The sequence below is a fragment of the Bubalus bubalis genome, chromosome 15 (genome assembly GCF_019923935.1).
Source record: "Bubalus bubalis isolate 160015118507 breed Murrah chromosome 15, NDDB_SH_1, whole genome shotgun sequence".
Lineage (NCBI taxonomy): Eukaryota > Metazoa > Chordata > Mammalia > Artiodactyla > Bovidae > Bubalus > Bubalus bubalis.
In genome coordinates this window covers 80,817,784-80,836,953 of record NC_059171.1, presented here as the reverse complement: position 1 = coordinate 80,836,953, position 19,170 = coordinate 80,817,784, and the positions used below count along the sequence as shown (strand labels likewise).

At 64.9% G+C, this 19,170-nt stretch overlaps 2 protein-coding genes across 6 annotated transcripts; one reads left to right on the top strand and one right to left on the bottom strand.

The window, feature by feature from the left end:
- Nucleotides 1-22: 22 nt before the first annotated feature.
- Nucleotides 23-6,934, top strand: MROH6 (maestro heat like repeat family member 6). Its single transcript, XM_045162740.1, has 14 exons — nucleotides 23-1,891; nucleotides 2,027-2,179; nucleotides 2,289-2,443; nucleotides 2,970-3,087; nucleotides 3,282-3,466; nucleotides 3,552-3,689; nucleotides 3,791-3,905; nucleotides 4,014-4,157; nucleotides 4,232-4,405; nucleotides 4,579-4,746; nucleotides 4,954-5,073; nucleotides 5,275-5,377; nucleotides 5,490-5,555; nucleotides 5,735-6,934. Exons 1-14 carry the CDS (start codon nucleotides 1,643-1,645, stop codon nucleotides 5,980-5,982), a joined length of 2,136 nt encoding a protein of 711 aa, XP_045018675.1. The 5' UTR covers nucleotides 23-1,642; the 3' UTR covers nucleotides 5,983-6,934.
- Nucleotides 6,935-9,978: 3,044 nt separating this feature from the next.
- Nucleotides 9,979-15,158, bottom strand: GSDMD (gasdermin D). Of its 5 annotated transcripts, none has more exons than XM_044928418.2 (11): nucleotides 14,966-15,153; nucleotides 13,768-13,985; nucleotides 13,403-13,595; nucleotides 12,675-12,843; nucleotides 12,432-12,534; nucleotides 12,120-12,173; nucleotides 11,575-11,670; nucleotides 11,393-11,451; nucleotides 10,637-10,778; nucleotides 10,471-10,544; nucleotides 9,979-10,350 (listed from the first exon to the last, which is right to left on the bottom strand). In XM_044928418.2, exons 2-11 carry the CDS (start codon nucleotides 13,979-13,981, stop codon nucleotides 10,111-10,113), a joined length of 1,344 nt encoding a protein of 447 aa, XP_044784353.1. In that variant the 5' UTR covers nucleotides 13,982-13,985; nucleotides 14,966-15,153; the 3' UTR covers nucleotides 9,979-10,110. The 5 variants fall into 5 exon arrangements, with proteins under 5 accessions (XP_044784353.1, XP_006045211.2, XP_044784356.1 ...); XM_006045149.4 differs by having other exon boundaries at nucleotides 11,276-11,451; nucleotides 14,966-15,151; XM_044928421.2 differs by having other exon boundaries at nucleotides 11,276-11,451; nucleotides 13,768-14,023; nucleotides 14,966-15,101.
- Between the last annotated feature and the right edge of the window lie 4,012 nt (nucleotides 15,159-19,170).

Sequence of the window (19,170 nt, the reverse complement as noted above, 5' to 3'; positions counted from 1 at the left end):
AGGGTTCGGGAGGTAGCCCCATGCTGAGGTCTGAGGTCAGCTAAGGCTTGTGGGAGGGTGTCCGAGGCTTGAGGAGCTGGACTCTAGGGGCAGATGGGGGCAGGGCAGGGCTATAGGGAAAGGGGGGCGGTCCTTGTGCTCAGCTAAGAGCTGGGGGAGTGGCTGGGAGACCTCTCCATGAAGCTGGAGGCGGGAGCCACAGGGTGGGGTTGAAGCGCCAACAGGAGGGGCTCTGGGATTCCCCCTGGGAAGGCTCTCTGGGATACCTCCACCTCCCCAAGGGGAGGCCTGGGTGTCCCCTAACGCTGCTGCTGCCAGGCTCCATGGGCCCCTGTGCCCCTGGGCTCCGCCCATCTGGCTCCCTCTTGGCTCTGGCGTGTCACAGTGTGGACCAGGCCTCGGTCGTGGGGACCCAGCTGCTGCCCCCAAAGTGCCAGGAAAGGCTTGGAGCCGTGGGGCCTGCCTGACTAGAGCCAAGGAGGAAGTTAGGGAGCAGGGGCCCGCCCTGGGAACCCGGCAAGTCCTGGCCGCCCAGCCTCTGTGCAGCAGGCTTGTCAGGTCTCCACCCACTTCCGCTCCAGGAGAGAGGGTCGAGGCTCTCCGGGACACGGGGGCCAAGGCCTCGGCCTCTTGTCCAGGTGGTGGGCAGCTCGAGGAACCAGCAAGGGCGCGGGGAAACGCTGACTGTCCAGGGGACGGCCCCGGGGCTCTCCCGCCTGCCCAGGTGTTTGGCAGGACCAGCTCTTCTGGCTCCCCCAGCCCGGGCTGGGCAGTGGCCACTGTGTTGCTGGGTGAGGGTGACAGTGGGGATTTGGGACAAAGGCTCAGTCAGGCCTCCCGGGGAGAGGGGGGCTTGGAGAGAGATACACACACCCCTGCCAGCACACACACAACAGAACACGCCCAGGTCCAAGGCACCCTCATGTCACCACTTCTGAGCTTTGCACTCTGGTGCCAGGACCCAGCCCCTCCCCCAGTGACCCATCCAGTGACGTTAGTCACCTGTGAGGGCACCAGAGGCACCAGGCAGCTCCTCTTCTGCTGGCCCACCCCCAGGGCTGCTCTGAGTTCAGAGGGGGCGGCAACTCTCCGACCGTCCCCTTCCCGGAGGTCCGGTCGGGTGGGAACACAGAGAGGACAGCCCAGCCCCAGCCCCAGGCCCAGCGTGGGACTCGACTGCCTTTCAGGGCTAAGTCAGGCGAGGTCTTGGCTCAGGGCTGGGCCAGACCCTCAGAGCTGTGCACACTTGCCAGGATTCCCTGCCCAGTGGGGTTGGAGGTCAGGTCAAGGGCTCGCCTCCCTGCCACCACCCCCTTATACTCCCTGCCCTGGCAGATCCTCTGACCCCCAGGGACCTTGCTTGGCCCTTTCCTAGGGCCTGGTGGGCAGAACCGGACCCCAGACACTCAGGCTGCAGGCAGCCTGGGCAGGAGGGCCCTCCCAAAGCCCCTGGCGGGTACCACACCTGGAGACACCTCTGTATGGCTCACCACCTCCAACCCCCCCACACACACACACGCGAGCGCGCCACCACGCCTGTCCCTGGTCCCGCCTGCCTGGGCCCTGCTTCTAGGTCAGGCCTGGGCACGACTTCCTGGGAGGACCAGTGACAGGTGCTACAAGCTCGGCGTGTGCCGCGGCCATGGCTGGGGGCGTGTGGGGCCCGGCCCGCGGGGCCCCTATGGGGGCCCTGACCCTGACAGCCCTGGCCGAAGCGATCCGGGCCAGCCGGGGGCAGCCCATGGGACCCCCTGCCCCAGGCCCTCAGCCCCAGCCTGAGCTTGAACCTGCAGTGGAGGAGCCTGGGAGGGCAGCCACCACCCCCACGGCTGGCGGTGAGCCCCCTTCCCCGCCCCCTCCCCAGGAGCCAGCCCCTGAGGGGCCCCAGCAGGTAAGCAGGAAGGCTGCATGGGGGGCAGGGGAGGTAACGAGGGAGGGGGCTGGGAGATGACAGAAAGGCTCTGTGGAGGGAGGAAGAGCGTGAGAGAGGTAGGGGGGCTCCACATGCTCCCCGTCCCACTCCCAGACTCCCCGGAGCTCCTGGGAGGAGGGGGCCCTAGCAGACCTGGCCGTGTACACCGCCACCTGCCTGGAAGAGGCTGGCTTTGTGGGAACCCAGGCGACAGCGCTCACCCTGTCCTCAGCCCTGGAGGCGCAGGGGCGCAGGCTGGAGGACCAGGTGAGCCCATGCCCCTCCCCACGGGCCCCTCCAAGGCTGAGGGTGGTGAGCTACGCCTGCTTGGCGGGGGCAGGGCTCACAGAGACCTGACTGCCGCCCCCCACGCCAGGTGCATGGGCTCGTGCGGGGGCTGCTGGCTCAGGTGCCCCATCTGGCGGAGGGGCGGCCCCGGCGGGCGGCGCTGCGGGTGCTGAGCTCCCTGGCTCTGGAGCACTCCCGGGACGTGGTGTTCGCACTGTTGCGCTGCTCACCGGCCCCGGACCGGTAACCTGCCTCGCCCCTCCAGGCCCGCATCGCGTCAGGGGCCCCACGGCTTCCTTCCCCCTTCCGGCTTGGCTGTGGAGTCTGGCCCAGGGCGGGCCGAGGAAGGAGCCTTCCCCCTCCCCTCCTCCCTCTCTTCCTCCCGCTGCCCCTCCCACCTCCGGTCCTCTGCTGGTTCCTGGCTGCAGCCTGGCTTTCTCTCTCCCCGTCTGGGGTTGCCCACCTGAGCAAGCCAGGTGGCTTCTGCACCCCCAATGCCCCTGGCTCTGGTTAGTCTGCCCCCAGGGGACGTTATCTCTGGTTTTATTCCCCATGGTGACTGTTCATGATGCCAGTTTGTTGCTGGCCCGTTGGGGTCCCATGTGATCTGCACAGATGCCACTCATCTTGTTCCTCAGGGATTGCCAGGGTGGGGTGGGGGGCAGTTAACCCTCCCTCCTCCTGCTGGAGTCCTAGTGGCTGCCTCCCCGACTTGGGGGCTCTCCTCACCCCAGTCCCGAACCCTGTCTCACACGCCCCGTGCCCCCAGGGTGGCCGCTGAGCTCTGGCGCAGCCTGAGCCGGAACCAGCGTGTGAACGGACAGGTGCTGGTGCAGCTGCTCTGGGCGCTAAAGGGCTCAGCCGGATCCCAGCTGGAGGCGCTGGCGGTAGGTGGCTCTGTCCAGCTTGCCAGGGGACACCCCAGCCCTGGCCCAAGAGGCCAGGAGAGTCTGGTTACAGGGGCTCGGGGGCAGCAGGCGCTCACCGTAGTCACACCCATCCATAACGTCCTTCAAGCGTGGAGGTCTTGTCCTCTCCCTGTCTGCCGTGTCTGAGCCTGAATGAGCTCCTGGTTCCACAGGCCACTCTCGCGCTTGGGGAGATGCTGTCTGTGTCCGGCTGCGTGGGTGCCACCCGAGGCTTCTACCCGCACCTTCTCCTGGTGCTGGTCACTCAGCTCCACGAGCTGGCACGGAACACACACTCCCCTGACACACCCAAGGTGTGGGTCCCATCTCACCGAGGGCCACCGCACAGTCATGCCAGGTGAGGGGGTGCGCACCCGGGTGTGTGGGCTGGCCCAGTGCCCTCCTGGCCCTCACTGCCCACTCGCCACTGCACCCGCCTCCAGCTGCACCGTGGAGGCCTTGAAGGCTCTGCTCACTGGGGACGGAGGCCGCATGGTGGTAACGTGCATGGAGCAGGCTGGAGGCTGGAGGAGACTGGTGGGAGCTGGCACCCACCTGGAGGGTGTCCTGCTGCTGGCCAGGTGTGCGGCGGGGGTGTGAGAGAAGCAGGAGCATGGGGGTGGTCGGCGGGGGCGGGGCGGGCGGCTTCTTGAGGGAGAGCTTCCGTTTGACCCCGTCCCAGTGCCCTGGTGGCCCATGCCGACCACCACCTACGAGGCCTGTTCGCTGACTTGCTGCCGCGGCTGCGCAGCACAGACGACGCACAGCGCCTGACGGCCATGGCCTTCTTCACCGGGGTGAGCCCGCTTCCAGGACGGGTGGGGAGGGGTGACAGTGAGCTTGGCCCCTAAGCGGCCCTGGCCTGCGCGGTAAGCCAGCGCGCTGACGCTGTGTCCCCCGCCCAGCTGTTGCAGAGCCGGCCCACCGCGCGGCTCCTGCGGGAGGAGGTGATCCTGGAGCGGCTCCGCGCCTGGCAGGGCGACCCTGAGCCCACCGTGCGTTGGCTGGGCCTGCTGGGCCTCGGCCACCTGGCGCTGAACCGCGGGAAGGTGAGGGAGGGGCGGGGCGGGGCGGGGTGGGCTGGGCGAGGGGCCTCCCACGAGTCCCTGTCCCCCCCTCGCAGGTGCGCCACGCGACCACGCTGCTGCCCGCGCTCCTGGGCGCGCTGGGCGAGGGTGACCCGCGGCTCGTGGACGCCGCGCTGGGGTCGCTGCGGAGGGTCCTGTTGCAGCCGCGGGCACCGGTGCGGCTCCTGAGCGCGGAGCTGCGGCCACGCCTCCCACCACTCCTGGACGACGTGAGCCCCGCCCGCTCCCTTCGGCTGTCTTTCCCATGGCCCAGCCCGCCCCCTCACCCCTCCCCTCCACGTTACCCGACCAGGCCCCGCTGGGCTCCCCAGGGCACTCCCACAGACTGCAGCCCTCCGGACGCCCTCTCCCTGCCGGGTCCTGATCGCGCCCTCCTGTGCAGACCCGGGACTCGGTCCGCGCCTCCGCAGTCGGGCTGCTCGGGATGCTGGTGCGGCGCGGCCGGGGCGGGCTCCGGGTGGGGCTCCGCCGCCCCCTGCGGAAGCTGGTGCTGCAGAGTCTCGTTCCGCTGCTGTTGCGCCTGCACGACCCCAGCCCAGACACCGCTGAGGTCAGCCCCGACACTGTCCTGACCACTCCACCCTTCCCCACCACAGCCGCCTCTCCAGAGAGCGCAGGTCAGGGACGTCCCTGAAGACCGCAGGAGGCTTGGGCAAGCAGAACTCCTCCGCCCCTCACCCTGGCCACCTCCTGCCTCCCAGGTCCTTTCTTGCCACTTTCCTTTTGGACCTCTAACCTTGCTCCCTCCCCGTTCCAGAGCTCAGAATGGACCCTGGCCCGCTGTGACCAGGCCCTGCACTGGGGCCTGCTGGAGGAGATGGTCACGGTGGCCCACTACGACAGCCCTGAGGCCCTAAGCCGCATCTGCCACCGCCTGGTCAGTTGGGGGGACGGTGAGAATGATGGGGTGTGGTCGGCTGCCCACTTGGTCCAGTATACACCGGGGCCACTCCCCCCCAGACTGAGACTCCTCACCCTTCCAGTCAAGGTGGTAGCACGGTGAAGCCTGGCCTCACCTCTGAGGCCTCCGCTCCACGCAGAGCTGGCCCACCTGCCCCACGAGCCCTTCTGTCCCCAGGTCCAGTGGTACCCGAGTCACGTGCCCAGCTTTCTGAGCCAGACCCAGGGCTACCTGCGGAGCCCTCAGGGCCCCCTGCGCCGGGCGGCCACCCTGCTCACAGGTGAGGCAGGCCTGGTGTCACGCTGCTCCCTGCACCCAGGGCTCTGGGTGCTGGGCCAGCCCCTCACTGCTGTGGGCACGGGGCCAGCACTCAGGGCTTCGCTTTGGTCCAGGCTTCCTGGTTCATCACTCCAGCCCCAGCCACGTCAACCAGGACCTGCTGGACTCTCTGTTCCAGGGTGAGAGCCCAACTCACCCTCGTGGGGTTCCGCAGGGTTCCAGAGAGGTGGTGGCTGCCAGGGCAGAGTGGATGGGTGAGGGACTGGGATGGATGGGGGACAGCCCGCGAGCCCCGCCCCCCCACCCCACCCCCCCCTCCCCCTCACCATCCGCCGCATGAACCGCCCTGTCCCCGCAGACTTGGGGCGGCTGCAGAGCGACCCTGAGCCCGCTGTGGCGGCGGCAGCACGCGTGTCTGGCCAGCAGGTGGCGCTGCTGGCCCACGCCCAGCCCCAGCCCTGCGGCTGGAGCCTCCGGGTCCTCCGGCACCTCCCCTGCCCCGGCCGGCCCCGCCCCACGCCGATCCGGCCCCCACCCGTCTACGCCGACAGCCCGTTCCAGCACCGCAGCCACCGCGGCCGCTGGGGCTGCTCAGGTCCCGGCTGAGCTGACCGGCCGGCCCTCCAATGGGGGCCACGGTGCTGACTCGGGCTCCCTGCTCTGTGGCCTGTCTTGGCTGGGAGGCAGATCTGCAGAAGAGGTCCGCCTTGAGGGGCACCCTAGGCGTAGTGCTGGGCACCAGTGCCTGTCCCCTACCCCAGCGGGGCTCTGCAAGGTCTGCTGCACACAAAGACCCCCCCACCCCGAGAGCCCTGTGACTAGATGGACCACGAGTTTCTGACGCAGCACCTTCTCCCTCAGCTTCATGCCTCGTCCACCTGTCGATGCGTCTGTCCCCCAGCAGGCCTGTGCCTCTCCCAGCCCCCTGGCATGTGCCCTGCCTGGATGGCGCCTGGCCTTTTGGGCCCAGGCCGGGTGGGGACACGGAAGTGGGTGCTGCCCTGGGAGCCATCCCCGTGAAAGGCTGCCTCTGCTGGCCACTTGCTGGCTGGGAGGTTCTGAGGTTTCTGGCCACACCCTCACTGCTCAAGAAGCATCCGTCTGTCCGCCTGTCCACACTCACTGCCCAGCAGCCTGGCCCCGTTCCTGCCCCTCCCCTCTAGCTCACCGTCTCAGACCCCTGGGGTCTTCTCTGGAGGCGGCCCCCGACTTCCCACTGGACACCACAGGTCTGAGATGATACCTGCGGGCTCAGGTGTGGGGTGCCAGCATCTGCCCCTCACCAGGCTGAGCTGTTGCACCCGCATCCCAGCACCTGCTCAGGGCCGGGTGAGGGAACAGGTCCCTCAGGACTGCTCCAAAGCAGTGACCCAGGCTCTCCAGATCCGGGACGAGTGGCTTCTGCCACCTGGAATGCCCACCTTGAGGTGTCCTCTTGCCCTTTCTGGGCCCCCAAAGCTGCCTTCTCAGAGAAGGAGACCTCCACTCACACAGCCTCTTGGAGGCTGGGGTCCTGCCCACCCCAATGGAAAGCATTTGAAATAAAGATAGCCGGACAGCCCTGGTGGTCCAGCAGTTAAGCCTCTGCACTCCCAATGCAGGGAGCACAGGTTTGATCCCTGGTTAGGGAACTAAGATTCCACATGCCGCACCACGCAGCCAAAATAAAAACACAGATCCTAGGGGTTTGGTGTCTGTCTGGGCCAAGGCTGGGCTTTGATGAGCTGCGCCTGGTCCAAGATCAGGCTTGGGCTAAGATGACAGGGAAGGCAGCGTGTAGCTGCCAACAAAGGTCCGTCTAGCCAAGGCTATGGTTTTTCCAGTGGTCATGTATGGATGTGAGAGTTGGACTATAAAGAAAACTGAATGCCAAAGAATTGATGCTTTTGAACTGTGGTGTTGGAGAAGACTCTTGAGAGTCCCTTGGGTTGCAAGGAAGTCCAACCAGTCCATCCTAAAGGAAATCAGTCCTGAATTCATTGGAAGGACTGATGTTGAAGCTGAAACCCCAATACTTTGGCCACCTGATGCAAAAAGACCCTGATGCTGGGAAAGCTTGAAGGCAGGAGGAGAGGGAGATGACAGGATGAGATGGTTAGATGGCATCACCAACTCAATGGACATGAGTTTGAGTAAGCTCTGGGAGTTGGTGATGGACAGGGAGGCCTGGCGTGCTGCAGTCCATGGAGTTGCAAAGTGTCAGACACAACTGAGTGACTGAACTGAACTGAACTGAGTGTGTGGCTGGGGGTTGGGCCAGCCCTGGGTGGAGTCAGGCACGCTTTGCCCTGACTGAGAAGCTGTGCTGCCCACACAGTCCCTGAGCAGAGTCAGAGCTCAGCAGGGAGGGGCCGGGGTCTCCTCATTGGTCACTCTGAGGGCGGGGGAGGCCCCGGCCAAGGGCACTCGTCCATGAGAAGCCAGGGGCATAGTTTGGAGTATTAGTTCACGATTCTCCAAGGGGAATGCCAAAATTGGATTAAACTACGAGAAACATCTGGGGACGCACTGGGGAGGCCAGGAAGCCATCAGAGCCCAGTAGGCAGAAGGAAGGGAGGCTGGTGAGAATGTCCTCGGGGGTCTCCAGCCCAATCCCATCAGAGAGGCGCCAGGTCCCAGTCCTGCGGCCCCTCCACTGCTGCCGGCAGGGTGGCGGGAGGACACCCCCCCAATTGCCTGATGGTCAGGCGCCTCAGGATCTTGCAGCCTGGAGCCAGAAGCTGGGGGAACGTCTGAGGCCCACTGTCCCCACCAGGCACGAGCCTGTCCAACCACAGGGTGCGGCTGCACAGGCGAGGGGCAAAGCCCCCAGCGAGGCTTGCTGGGAAGCGGGGCCCAGCCTCATGGGGGGCTCGGCAGGCATCTCCCCGTCTCTTCCATGCCTCCCCGCATGGCCTGGGCCTCTCTGGCCTGGGAGCCCACTCCCCTCCACTCCGCAGGCCATCTGGAGTGAACCTACCCCCCACCCCCACCCCGTGAGGGCATCCCTTGCCCTGTAGCTGGGGCCCCACCAGACACCCTGCTTGCTGCTTTGTCCTGGGAGTGGGATGCTTCTCAGGGATTTCTCTGCTGCAGTCCCCAGGGAGGCTCCAGTCGGGGCGGCGAAACCGTAGCCCTGCTTCCGGGTGAGCCCCGCTCCTGGGTGAGTGCTGTTGGTTGGTGGGTGTCTAGGTGACCAGGCCCAGCAGAGCCGCTCACAGAGTGCTCACCTCCCCCCAGGGTCTAGGGTCAGGGTGCGCTGCTTTACACAGAGCAGCCCCCCCACCCCACGCCTTGATCTTGATGCTTAGACGCTCTCAAATGAGCTGTCACTGGAGAGCTCCGGGCACTGGCGACCGTGGAGCCTGAGGGCCAACAGTGAGACCCTCCAAAGGGCGCCTCGGTGGGGCTCAGCAGACCCAGTTCACCACCTGATCTTGCGGGGAGCGTCTCGGGGCCCCAGAAGCAGCGCCGGTGGCCTGCTCACTTGCTGCTTTCTAAGACCTGCACCGCTCCAGTCCTGTCCGCCTTGGTGGTGCCTTTCAGTGCCCTAGCAAGGTTCCCAAAGGAGGAGCTTGGGCTCCGGGGAACACAAACAGGCCTGAGAGGTGTCCAACTTCTCCCTTGCCCTGGGTGAGGGAACAATTGCTAGGCATTTCTGTACTGGGATCTGGGATGTTTAGGGAGCACTCTTTTAATATTAATTTTACTGTCAACCTCGATCCTCAGTTTTCTCAGGGGTTAATGTCCCAACCACAGCTGGGCCGACCGCCTCTTCTCTTTATTTTAATTTTTTTGGGCCATGTTGCTTGTGGGATCTTCGTTCTCCAACCAGGAATCAATCCCGGGCCCCAGCGGTGGAAGTGCAGAGTCCTTAACCACCAGACCACCAGGGATTCTCCATTCCTTATGTTTAGCCAGTCCTGGGGCTGCAGGGCAGTGGCGAGCCGGACAGGAAGGGAACATGGCTTTCCTCACCTTCCACCAAGTGGAGGAGAGCAGACTGGCTCCCGTAGGGAGAGGCAAGTTTCTCCTGGCTGTGACAACTCCGCGGTGAGAGTAACTGCCTGGCTGAGCCAGTCACCCCCTCTCTGTGCCTGGCGAGGCCCAGGGACCACGGCTCAGGACAGGGAGGTCTCCTCTCCTCTCGACAGACTCCTACCTTTGAGTGAATGAATTTGGATGAGACACACCCCAAAGCCCAGTTTCTCTGGTTCGGGTCATTTCCCCCTGGCCCCCATGCAGCCCCAGGAGTGCAGAGCTCTCTGTCTGTTAGCGCCCTTTTCTTGCCCCCCTGCAGCTCTGCAGAGGGAGGGCGGCCCGCTGCCTGCATCAGAACGTCAGAATGCTCTCAGGCTCCCTGAGGTGGACAGAGAACAGTCCTGGGGGTTGGCATTGCCATGCCCTCTTCTTTCCAGGCCAGCCTGCTGTTGCGGGGGCAGGGGCAGGGAGAAGCCTGGCCACGTGGCCGGTCACTCCGGAGTGGCTGGGTCCAGCACAGGGAAGGCCCCTGGGCCTGCCTGCTCCTGGCCCCGAGGTCCCTCCCCGTCCTGTGTGGGCATCCCCCACTGGGCCCCTGACCCCTGATAGAGGGCTCCTCAAAAGCTCATGCGTCATTTTCCCTGTGTTTGTCATCTGTCACATTTATTGGCTGTCCCCACCCCCCCAGGTCTTGTGGAGAGCCGCCCACACAGCTGGGTGTGGCTCCTGGCAGCCGGTGGGTGCGAGCTGTGCCTGCGGCGGGCGGGCCACAGACTAGCAGAGCTGGCTCAGCCTGAGCAGCAGCGCCAGGCAGGCATAAAGTGCGCATGCACAGCCGCGGGCCCCAGGCTCCCAGCACACTTGGGGGGTGCCCACCTGGGGCTCCAAGCCGCATGCCTCCAGCAGAGCCCAGGCGGGCGCCTCTGAGCCCCAGCTGTTGCCCAGGCGCTCGGGTGGCAGGGACACAGCCCGGTGCTCCTGCCACGGGCTGCTCTGCTCCACAAGGCTCTCCACCTGGAAGACAGGGTGGAAGCGGTCAGAGGACCCGGCATTGGGCACCCTCCCATGCCACCCCATCACGGGGCACCGGGCCCCACACCGGCCCACCCCTCCTCTACACCCAGGGCTTCTCACCAGCCAAAATGTCCCTGACAGGGTCCCTGTCTCCAGCACCTCAGCCAGCAGCACGTGCTGGGCTTCACTCAGCACTGCGGAGAGATCTCGGGTGAAAGGGCTTCCAGGGGCTAGCCAGAGGAGCTCGCGTCCTTGCCTTTTCCCTGCCCCGCCCCGAGCCCCTTACCTGCTAGTGCTTGCAGCAGATAGAAGACGGGGCCCGCGAGCTCCGTTTCCAGCTGTCCAGAGGGCAGCACCAGGGACTCAAGGATGGCGCCCACCGGGCCGTCCCGAGGCTCCACCTGTCCGCCGCACAGGCCTTGCTCCAGCTGGAGGCACCCCAGGGGAGTGGGGGTGAGCAGGGTGGGACAGGCCCTGCTCCAGGTGGGGGTGCCCGGGGGACTGGGAGTGAGCAGGGCGGGCAGGCCCTGCTCCAGGTGGGGGCGTCTGGGGGAGCAGGGGTGAGCAGGGCGGGCAGGCCCTGCTCCAGGTGGGGGCGTCTGGGGGAGCAGGGGTGAGCAGGGCGGGCAGGCCCTGCTCCAGGTGGGGGCGCCTGGGGGAGCAGGGGTGAGCAGGGCGGGACAGACACCTGCTCCAGGTGGGGGCGTCTGGGGGAGCAGGGGTGAGCAGGGCGGGCAGGCCCTGCTCCAGGTGGGGGCGTCTGGGGGAGTGGGGGTGAGCAGGACGGGACAGGCACCTGTTACAGGTGGAGGCGCCCGGGGAAGTGGGGGTGAACAGGGCGGGCAGGCACCTGCTCCACCACCCTACTCAGCTCTCATGCTATCCCACCCCCTAACACCCCGCGCGCACAGCCCAGCTCACTCACCGAGTCCTCCAGGGCTTGCAGAGCCGGCTCGTCCTGCAGCACCTGCCCCAGGCCACCCAGCAGCCGCCCACATAGCCCCTTGGACAAGCCCTCCAGGCCCATGGCCCAGGCCTTCACCTCTGCCTGCAGGCCCTGGTAGTCGTCAGTGGTTGCCAGCCAGTGCTCCATGGACCCATCTGTGGGGATAGGTCTGCAATTGCCCAGGTGCCCACGTGGCCCCATGGAGCCCTGGTAAGGGAGCGCAGATGCTGGGGGCAAAGGGGGAGCAGGGGCCCCAGGGTGGCTCAGAAGGTACTGACCCGGCCGGAACTGGAAGTAGTCAGAGAGGGCCCTTATGGAGGCTAAGCTGAAGCACGAATGTGGATGGCTGTCTGCAGTGCTGGAGGGCCTGCGGCCTGGGCAAGGCGGGGCTGGTCAGTGCTGGGAGCGGGGGCCCAAGCCAGAGAGGGCTGAGGCCTCCCCTGGGCCCTCACAGCTTGTCATCCCAGTCCTGGCAGCCTGGGGCAAGGAGCAAGGTCAAACCCGCCTGGTGCCAGCCTGTCGCCATGCTACCCGTGTGTGTGTGTGCATTTTCACGAGTGTGTGCATGTGTTGCTCATGTGTATGTGCACAAGAGTGCGTGTGTGCACGTGTATTACATGTGTGAGTGTGCGCATTTGTATACACGTGTGTGTGTTGCATGTGTGTATATGCGTAAGTGTGCATGTATTTACATGGGTGTGTGTGTGCATTGCATCAGTGTGTGCACGTGTGCGTGCACATGTGTGTGTGTGTGTGTCTCCCAGATGTGCTGTTCTGGGCTCTCCTTATCAGCCTGTCCCACCCACAGGTGCATGGGCCTCACCTGCCTGCAGCGACAGGAAGGTCCTTTGCTTCTTGTCTGGGAAGAGGAGGATGTCTGGAAGCCAGGAGGAGCAGAGATGAGGGAGGCAGGTTGGCAGAACACCTGGAATCTCCCTGGCCCACTGGGCTCCCTGTGCAGCCCCGCTTTGTGCCCCGACCTCCCACCTGCCTGAACAAGGGGCTCTAGGCCACCCCAGCCCACAGTCATGTCACCAGATGTCCCCAGCACCTCCAGGCAGCCGGTGACTCTTCCAGGCCTCCCCGCCTCTGCGATGGAGCCTGGGCCCCAGAAGTCACCCGGACCCCGGCTCACCCCAGTCAGAGCCAATAACCAGCTGGGCCGCCCGAAATGCAAGGGTGCTGCCCGAGGGGATGGTGACCGTCTTCTTCTGGCTCAGGTGGCCCTCGCCTTTGCCCTGAGGGACGGATGTGGGCTCAGGACTGGGTTCCGGGTGGTGGGGCCGGGGGCAGCTAGGTGCTGGTGGTGGGGGTCTGCGTGGGGACACTGCCCTCCTGCCTCCCCCGCTGTGCCCACTGCAGGGCCCTCGCCGCCCACCTGTAAGCAGAAGGCTCCCGGAAGTGCAAACTGGCCTGAGCCCTCCTGCTTGTGCGTTCGGGTGACCTCCACCTCCTTCTGTGTCTGCAGCACCTCGGTCACTACAAACACGTCATCCCCCCGACTCCGCAGCTGCTGCAGGGTTTTGGGTTCAGGCTGCCGCAGGCGCCTGCAGTGAGTGGGCCAGTGGGAAGCTTGCAGGGTGCGCCTTGCCCTCCCCTCCCCCTGCCCCGGGATGGCCTTCCCTTCCCTGGACCTCAGTGTCCGCGGCCATGGATGGGGTGATGTGGATGCCCCGGCACGGGACCCCTATCGCCCCATCCCCTGGGTGCTGCAGTGCCTGTGGGCAGACGGGGGGCAGGAAGAAGGGATGGGAAAGCCTGCGGGCCTCTGGAGGGGCCCACCCTGCAGCTGGCTGCTCACCTGTCTGCTGTCTCTTTCCACTGCCTGGGTTCAAATCTCACGTCTGTGTGCTGAGCTAACCGTCCTTCTCACCAGGGTCCCTGTGTGTGTTCCACCCCAGCCTCTTTGCAGCAGGGCTCAGTCTGACCCCTGGCCCCCCGACCTGCAGGATGCAGGCCCCCAGGACCTCGGCAGCCTCCTTCCCAGCCGCTGGTCTCTGCACGGCCCTGACTCTGGGACGTCCCTCGGCCTGCACAGACACCCTGTGGCTGCTGTGGCCCCGAGGGCCTGACCAGGGTCAGTGGGCCCGCGGGCCTGGGGCTCACCTCTCGTGGTGCATGGCTTCCCAGGTGTTGGGGGCCACTCTCAGAGTGCACAGGTCCATCGAGGCGCTGGAGCTGCCGGACACTGCGGCCCCGCCTGTGAGCCTGCCCTGTCCTGGGGCTGCCAGCTTCACGCTGCCCTGCAGCTGCCCGTCCATCGCATCATGGAACTGGAAGGTGCGGCCACACTCCAGCGCTGGAGCGAGAGCGCAGCTGAGGCCCTGCCTGCCAGCTGCTGCCTGTCCCGCCTGGTGGAGGGGCCTCTGGAAAGCGCCTGCCCTCTGGAGACAGAGCCCAGGGGCCCGAGCGGGAACCGGCTGGCCCACCCCCTGCCCACCCATGACTTGGACTCAGTACCAGTCGGGTACCTGGCTCCGGCGCATCGGGTTCCAGGATGTCCCTGATGGATAAGTTGACACACTTGTAGCGTGGTCTCCAGAATCGTGAACTCAAGGGCTTCCTGCTCAAAAGGCTGTAGGGCTGGAAGCTGGCGGAGCTCCAAAGGCTGTCCACAGGGGTGAGGTCCTTGTGGTCCAGCTCCCGGACCACGCTCCTGACCACCTTCTCAAAGGCCGAGGCCATGCTCCTGAGGAGGGCAGCTGGTCAGGCCTTCCACCCTCAGGGCTGGAAGAGGGCAGGGGAGGGGAAGAGTGGAGAGGTAGCCGCTCAGGTGTCTCCGAGGCAGTCCTGCCTGGCCAGGCCTGGGATGCTGGCCTCCAAGTGCATCCTGTCACCCACTGTCCATCTCTGCAAGGGGCCCCAAGCACCTCCAGGCTGGATGTCACTCGCAGCCCTCCGTGGGACTCAGGCCAGCCATGCACACCATCTGTCCTGTGACCAGAGTGTCCACAGGAAGCCCAAGAAAGCCCTGGGACTCAGCACTTGTTGGGGAGGGGGCAGCCCTGGCCGCCCACCAAGCCCTCCATCACTTTGCTACTTCAACAAGGCTTCAGGCTGCTCATGAAAAGTAGCCACCGAGAAAGGGCAGGGTGAGGCTGGGGCTCTGTTTGCCTTAGCAGCTGCCTTCCTGGCTGAGGTGTTCAGAGAGCAGGGAGCAGGCAGAAGCCATCACCTCCTGGGCAGTTGGTGCGAAGGCCCAGGCAAGGCCCGGCCCAAGCATCCCTAGCCCCGAGGCCTGTCCTCCAGGGCTTCCTCAGTGCCCAGAGCTCTGTGAGTCACTCGTCTGTCTTCAGGGGTCAGGAGCCATTGTGGGCCTGACTCAGGACCCAGGACGTCTGGCTGCGGGAAGCCCATAAGCCTTGGCACTGGCCTGAGATCCCAGAGTGGGCCCAGGGGCACCTGGAGGTGCCTGCCTGGAGCTAAGCCCAAACCAGTCAGACTTCGGAGGGAGCCCCCTTCCCAGAGGCCTGGGGCTTCCCCAGCTGGTCTGGGATGCGGGGAGTCCTGGGGGGCTTGGGGAAGCCCAAGGAAGGTGACAGGACCTGGTCTCCACCCAGAGGTGCTGGCCTCCCCCCAGCCAGAAGAAGCAAGGGCCCCACCAGAGAGCCAGGGCAGGCAGCCCCCTGTGAGGCGCAGGGGCGCAGGGCGTGGGTGGGAGCAGCTCACCAGTAACCGTGACTGTCGTGTGCCTGTGTCCACGAAGCCGAAGCCAGGCTGCCCCGCGGGCCAGAATTGGAAGCCTCTGCCCCGGAGTTGCCCAGCGCGCACACAGCCTGAAGTTTCCCAGACCCAAAAGTGAAACCTCTGTGGGGCAGCCGGAGGCGCTGAGAGGAGCCGGAAACGCCCCTGGTGAACCCGCCCCGCGGCCTGGCTGGGAGTAGGGGTGCAGGGGCGGGGACTCTCACCCCACCCCCCATAGCCTCCAACCACGCAGAGCTTCTTTGATCCTTCTCTCCTAAAACCCCAGGCCAGGGCAAAGGGTCTGAAAAAACATTTCTTCAGGGAAAGTGTACAAATGGCCAGTGAGCTCGGAAGAAGAGGCTCAGGTCGTTAGCATCAGGGAAATGCGAATCAAAGCAAGGTTAGAGGCTGCCTCACACGCATAGGTTAACTGTAATATAAAAGGGGGAGTAACAAGTGTGGGAGAAGACCTGGGGGAATCTGGCAGCACACAGCACTGGGCGTGTAAAAGGGTGTAGGCGCCCATGGAAAAACAGTCTGGCAGTTCCTCAAAAAGTTAAACAGAGAACTACCATAGGCTCGTCCATTCCATGGCTAGGAGTGCATTCAAGAGAAATGAAAACGTGTTCATGCAGAAAGCTGCACGTGAATGCTCTCAGAACGTTATTCTTAACAGCCAAAACGCACTGCAAATGTCCATCTGTGGAAAACGTCCACCTACAGAAGCACGAACAAACAAAACGTGGTCAACACACACAATGGAGCCGTCGGTGTTCGGCCACGCAGAGGAAGTTCTGACACACAGCACAGCGTGGATGGACCTCATAGCGCTATGCCAAGACAAGAAGTCAGGCCCGCAGGAGACAGCGCTCAGGATCTAGGCGTATGAAAGGAGAACAGGCAGGTCTGCAGGGACAGAAAGCAGAGGTAGAGCTGCCAGGGGCGGGGGGTGTGACACAGTGTCTTTGGGGTGACGGGAATGTTCTCAGATTGGGGTTGCCCGAGTCTGGATATGCTAAACCCCCAGAGTTTTACACTTTTAATGGGTGAATTGTATGGTTTGTGAATTGTATCTCACATACCACAGTAACATTCAAAGCTGTTACTGTGAAAACCTGAAGTCAAGTGACGACATCCAGGCCCTGTGCAGGCTCTCAATGTTCTTCCTTCCTGGGCCGTGTGTGGATTGTGTCCAGGGCAAGGCGCCCAGGAGCCCCACACCCTGCTTCTCCACTGCTCTACCACCACATCCTGCCTCTAGGTCTCCTGACCCTCTGGAGCTCACGCCAGGGCCCCTGCTGGCTGGCTGGCCCGAGACTCAGCCCACGGGCTCTGCTGTGCACACTCACTCGCGGGGTGGCTGCGTGTCAGCACCCAGCACTGCGTGCTCCTGCAGATGAGGGATCTGAAGTGGACTGGACAAGGGCCCTGCCAGGTAGAGCTGCTGGCATCAGCCCCGATGCCAGTGCAGGGGTTGTCTGTTTTGGAACGTTGCAGCTGCAAGTAAGTGGAAATGCTGATTCAAACAGAAGGGAAGCAATCTTGTGAAAGCAGAAGTTTGGAGCCGCTGTGAACTCTGGGTAGACACAGGCAGGCACCGTCCATCGGAGGGGGTGGGGTGGGGAGCAGGGTGGCTTCAGTACCTCACTGGGGTCTCTGAGGCCGTTTCTCTCTCCACATCAGGGGACTAGAGTGCAGGCCAGCGAACTCTGCTGGCTGAGGGCTCTGGGGCCATGGGTCCCCACCCAGCACAGTGTGGGGCTCCCACATCCGACCCAGTCGCTGGAGCCCGTTTGCCAATACGAGCAGGGCATCCTGCTGGTGGTGGCAGGATGCTCCAGGAGGCTGAGCGCATGTCCGTGTTCCCGTGTGTATGTAATGTAAGCACATGCACATGTATGCACATGTCCACAAGTACGGGTATCCGTGCATGATGTAGGTCTGTGCACGAATGCGTGCGTATTCGTACGGCTGTGTTTTGCGTGTTACGTGCTTGTACCTGGGTCTGTGTGTGTGTGCTCCTATGTGCAGTCCTGTATTCTGTATGGTGTGTGCTGGGCCCATCAGGCATTCTCCTGCTTCTCCCTGTTCCCACAGCAAAGCTTCTGGAAAGCTGTGTAGCCTCCTAGTGGCCCCTAACTTCCACCTCTCCAGTTGGTCAGGTTCCAGGCCAAGGGTGGGGGTAGCAGCCTCTTCAGTATGGGGTGAAGCTACTGTGGGCTTCTCGCTGAGGCATGACTGGCCCCGGGTTTATTTTTCTAGAAGGCCTTGCTGCCACGTGGGTGGACCGGTGGAGGCAGGTGCCGTCCACACGGAGGAGCAGTGCGGTGGCTGCAGTGGCCATGGTAACGGGGGGTGTCGTGCTACACTGTGCCCCCCTGCCTTAAGCAGTGACCTGGAGCTGAATGAACCATGGAAGGGTGTTGTTGCTGCATGTTCACGGGGGAATCTTAGTTCCCTGACCTGGTTAGGGATCATGGAACCAGTGCCCCTGCAGTGGAAGAGAGCAATCTTAACTGCTGGAGGGCCAGGGAAGTCCGGGGTTCAGTTCTTTAGCAACAGCCCACACAAGAGGCACTGTGCTGGTGAGTGGTGGTGTCACTAGGCTCCTGAAGGCAGAGGTCAGCCTGAAAGGGCAGGAAGTGAATCCACTGGAGAAGCAGCAGAAGGAAGGTGGGAGGGGCTGGCCCTGCACCCCCACCCCCATCGCGGGCCTAGGGAGCCCCAGGAAGTCTGGGGTAACATCAGGCGACATTGGGGTGTGGAGGCCTCCCTGGGCAAGCTCCGGGCAGGCCCTGGGGTCCAGAGCCAGGGAGGACACGGTGCCTGATGGAGTACTGTGACCAGGGCCGGGAGGGCTCTGGGCTGCGTGCAGGGGGGCTGTGGCACCTCCGAAAGAGCTGGAAGGAAGCAGCTCACTGCAGCCGCAGGCCTCCACCACCCAGAGTGGGGCGGGCACCCGGCCAGACCCTGCAAGGAGCTGGGCAGTGGGGGCCAGTCCCTGTCCTGGAAATGGCCAGCCCCTGGGAGGAACAGAGCAGGTCCTAAGACCGGGAGATAACCAGGACCTGCGTAGGATGCAGCCGCTGGGACCCCCTCAGAAGAGATGGGGGAGCGGGCTGAGGGAGGGTGGTGTCCAGGCTGCGACAGCAGGGACCGGACCGAGAGACAGACGGGCGGGCGACGGCGTGGGGTGAGGGGAGGAGCAGTGGTCCCAAGGAACCCACCCGCGCTTCCGCCCCACCGGGCCCACCCAGCCCTGGACCATCCGGCTTCAGGGCACCCCGGGTCAGGGTTGCGGGGCCTCAGCGCGGGACGGGGTAGGGGCGTGGGGCGGCAGGCAGCGGCTCCACCCTGGGCCCTCCACCCAGTGACACGGGGTTCCCGGGGCGCCGCGATGTCGGCTGCTGCCCCACGCCTCCGGCTCTGGAACCCGCGCGGTTAAGCAGCGGCCCGGAGGGAACGAGCGCGGCGCTGCGGGGCCGAGGGGTGCGGAGCGCACCGAAGTCCAGGAGTCCTTTCCCTCCGGGGACTCCGGGGTCGAGTCCCCGCGGGGCCTCCTCCCGCTCGCCGCCCCTGCCCCCCCTTGCTGGCCCGGGCCCTCAGCGGTGGCTCGGACCGCCGGGCAGCAGCGCCTGTCCAGCAGGCCCGCGGTCCACGCTCAGCGGATCGCTGGGCGACGGGCGGCCTCGGGCCCAGGGGAGCTCCGGAGTCAGGAGGGGCGGAGGCCGCAGGAAGGCCGGGCAGAATCGGGAAAGGGTGCGGCAGGATGTGAGCGGAGGCTCACAGCCGGTCTCCGGCCGAGGTGGGTGACGAGCGGTTCCCGTCGCCCTGCCCGGCTCCCGCACGGCCCTGATGCCTGCCTGGCTCCCTGGATTTTCTGCCGGGAGGGGCTGGGGAAGCGGCACAGAGCCCCGCCCAGCCCCGAGAGATCCTGCAGGGGACGGGGCTCTACTGCTCTGAGCCTCACTTCACTCTGCCCTAGCAGGAGGAGCCTCTGACCGCTGGCCTCCAGGCATCGCTTGGCTGGGGCGGGGTGTCTTTTGCACCTGGCAAGGTCCCTGTTCGGGCTTGTCCAGGACTAGGGCATGTGGGACACTGTGGTGATGTCCAACCATCCATCCTCCGTGGCCCCTGAGAGCCTCATGGAAATGCTGCCATCTAGGAAACAGCAACTGGTCAACTTTTCT

Excerpts from the sequence above, each read along its gene's own strand:
- MROH6 (XM_045162740.1), top strand. The coding sequence starts at position 1,643 with ATGGCTGGGGGCGTGTGGGGCCCGGCCCGCGGGGCCCCTATGGGGGCC. Across the intron at positions 3,467-3,551 it reads CCACCGCACAGTCATGCCAG|CTGCACCGTGGAGGCCTTGA; the intron begins GTGAGGGGGTGC and ends ACCCGCCTCCAG. Across the intron at positions 4,747-4,953 it reads CCAGCCCAGACACCGCTGAG|AGCTCAGAATGGACCCTGGC; the intron begins GTCAGCCCCGAC and ends TCCCCGTTCCAG.
- GSDMD (XM_006045149.4), bottom strand. The coding sequence starts at position 13,981 with ATGGCCTCGGCCTTTGAGAAGGTGGTCAGGAGCGTGGTCCGGGAGCTG. Across the intron at positions 12,535-12,674 it reads CGGGAGCCTTCTGCTTACAG|GGCAAAGGCGAGGGCCACCT; the intron begins GTGGGCGGCGAG and ends TCCGTCCCTCAG. Across the intron at positions 11,452-11,574 it reads CTACTTCCAGTTCCGGCCGG|ATGGGTCCATGGAGCACTGG; the intron begins GTCAGTACCTTC and ends CTATCCCCACAG.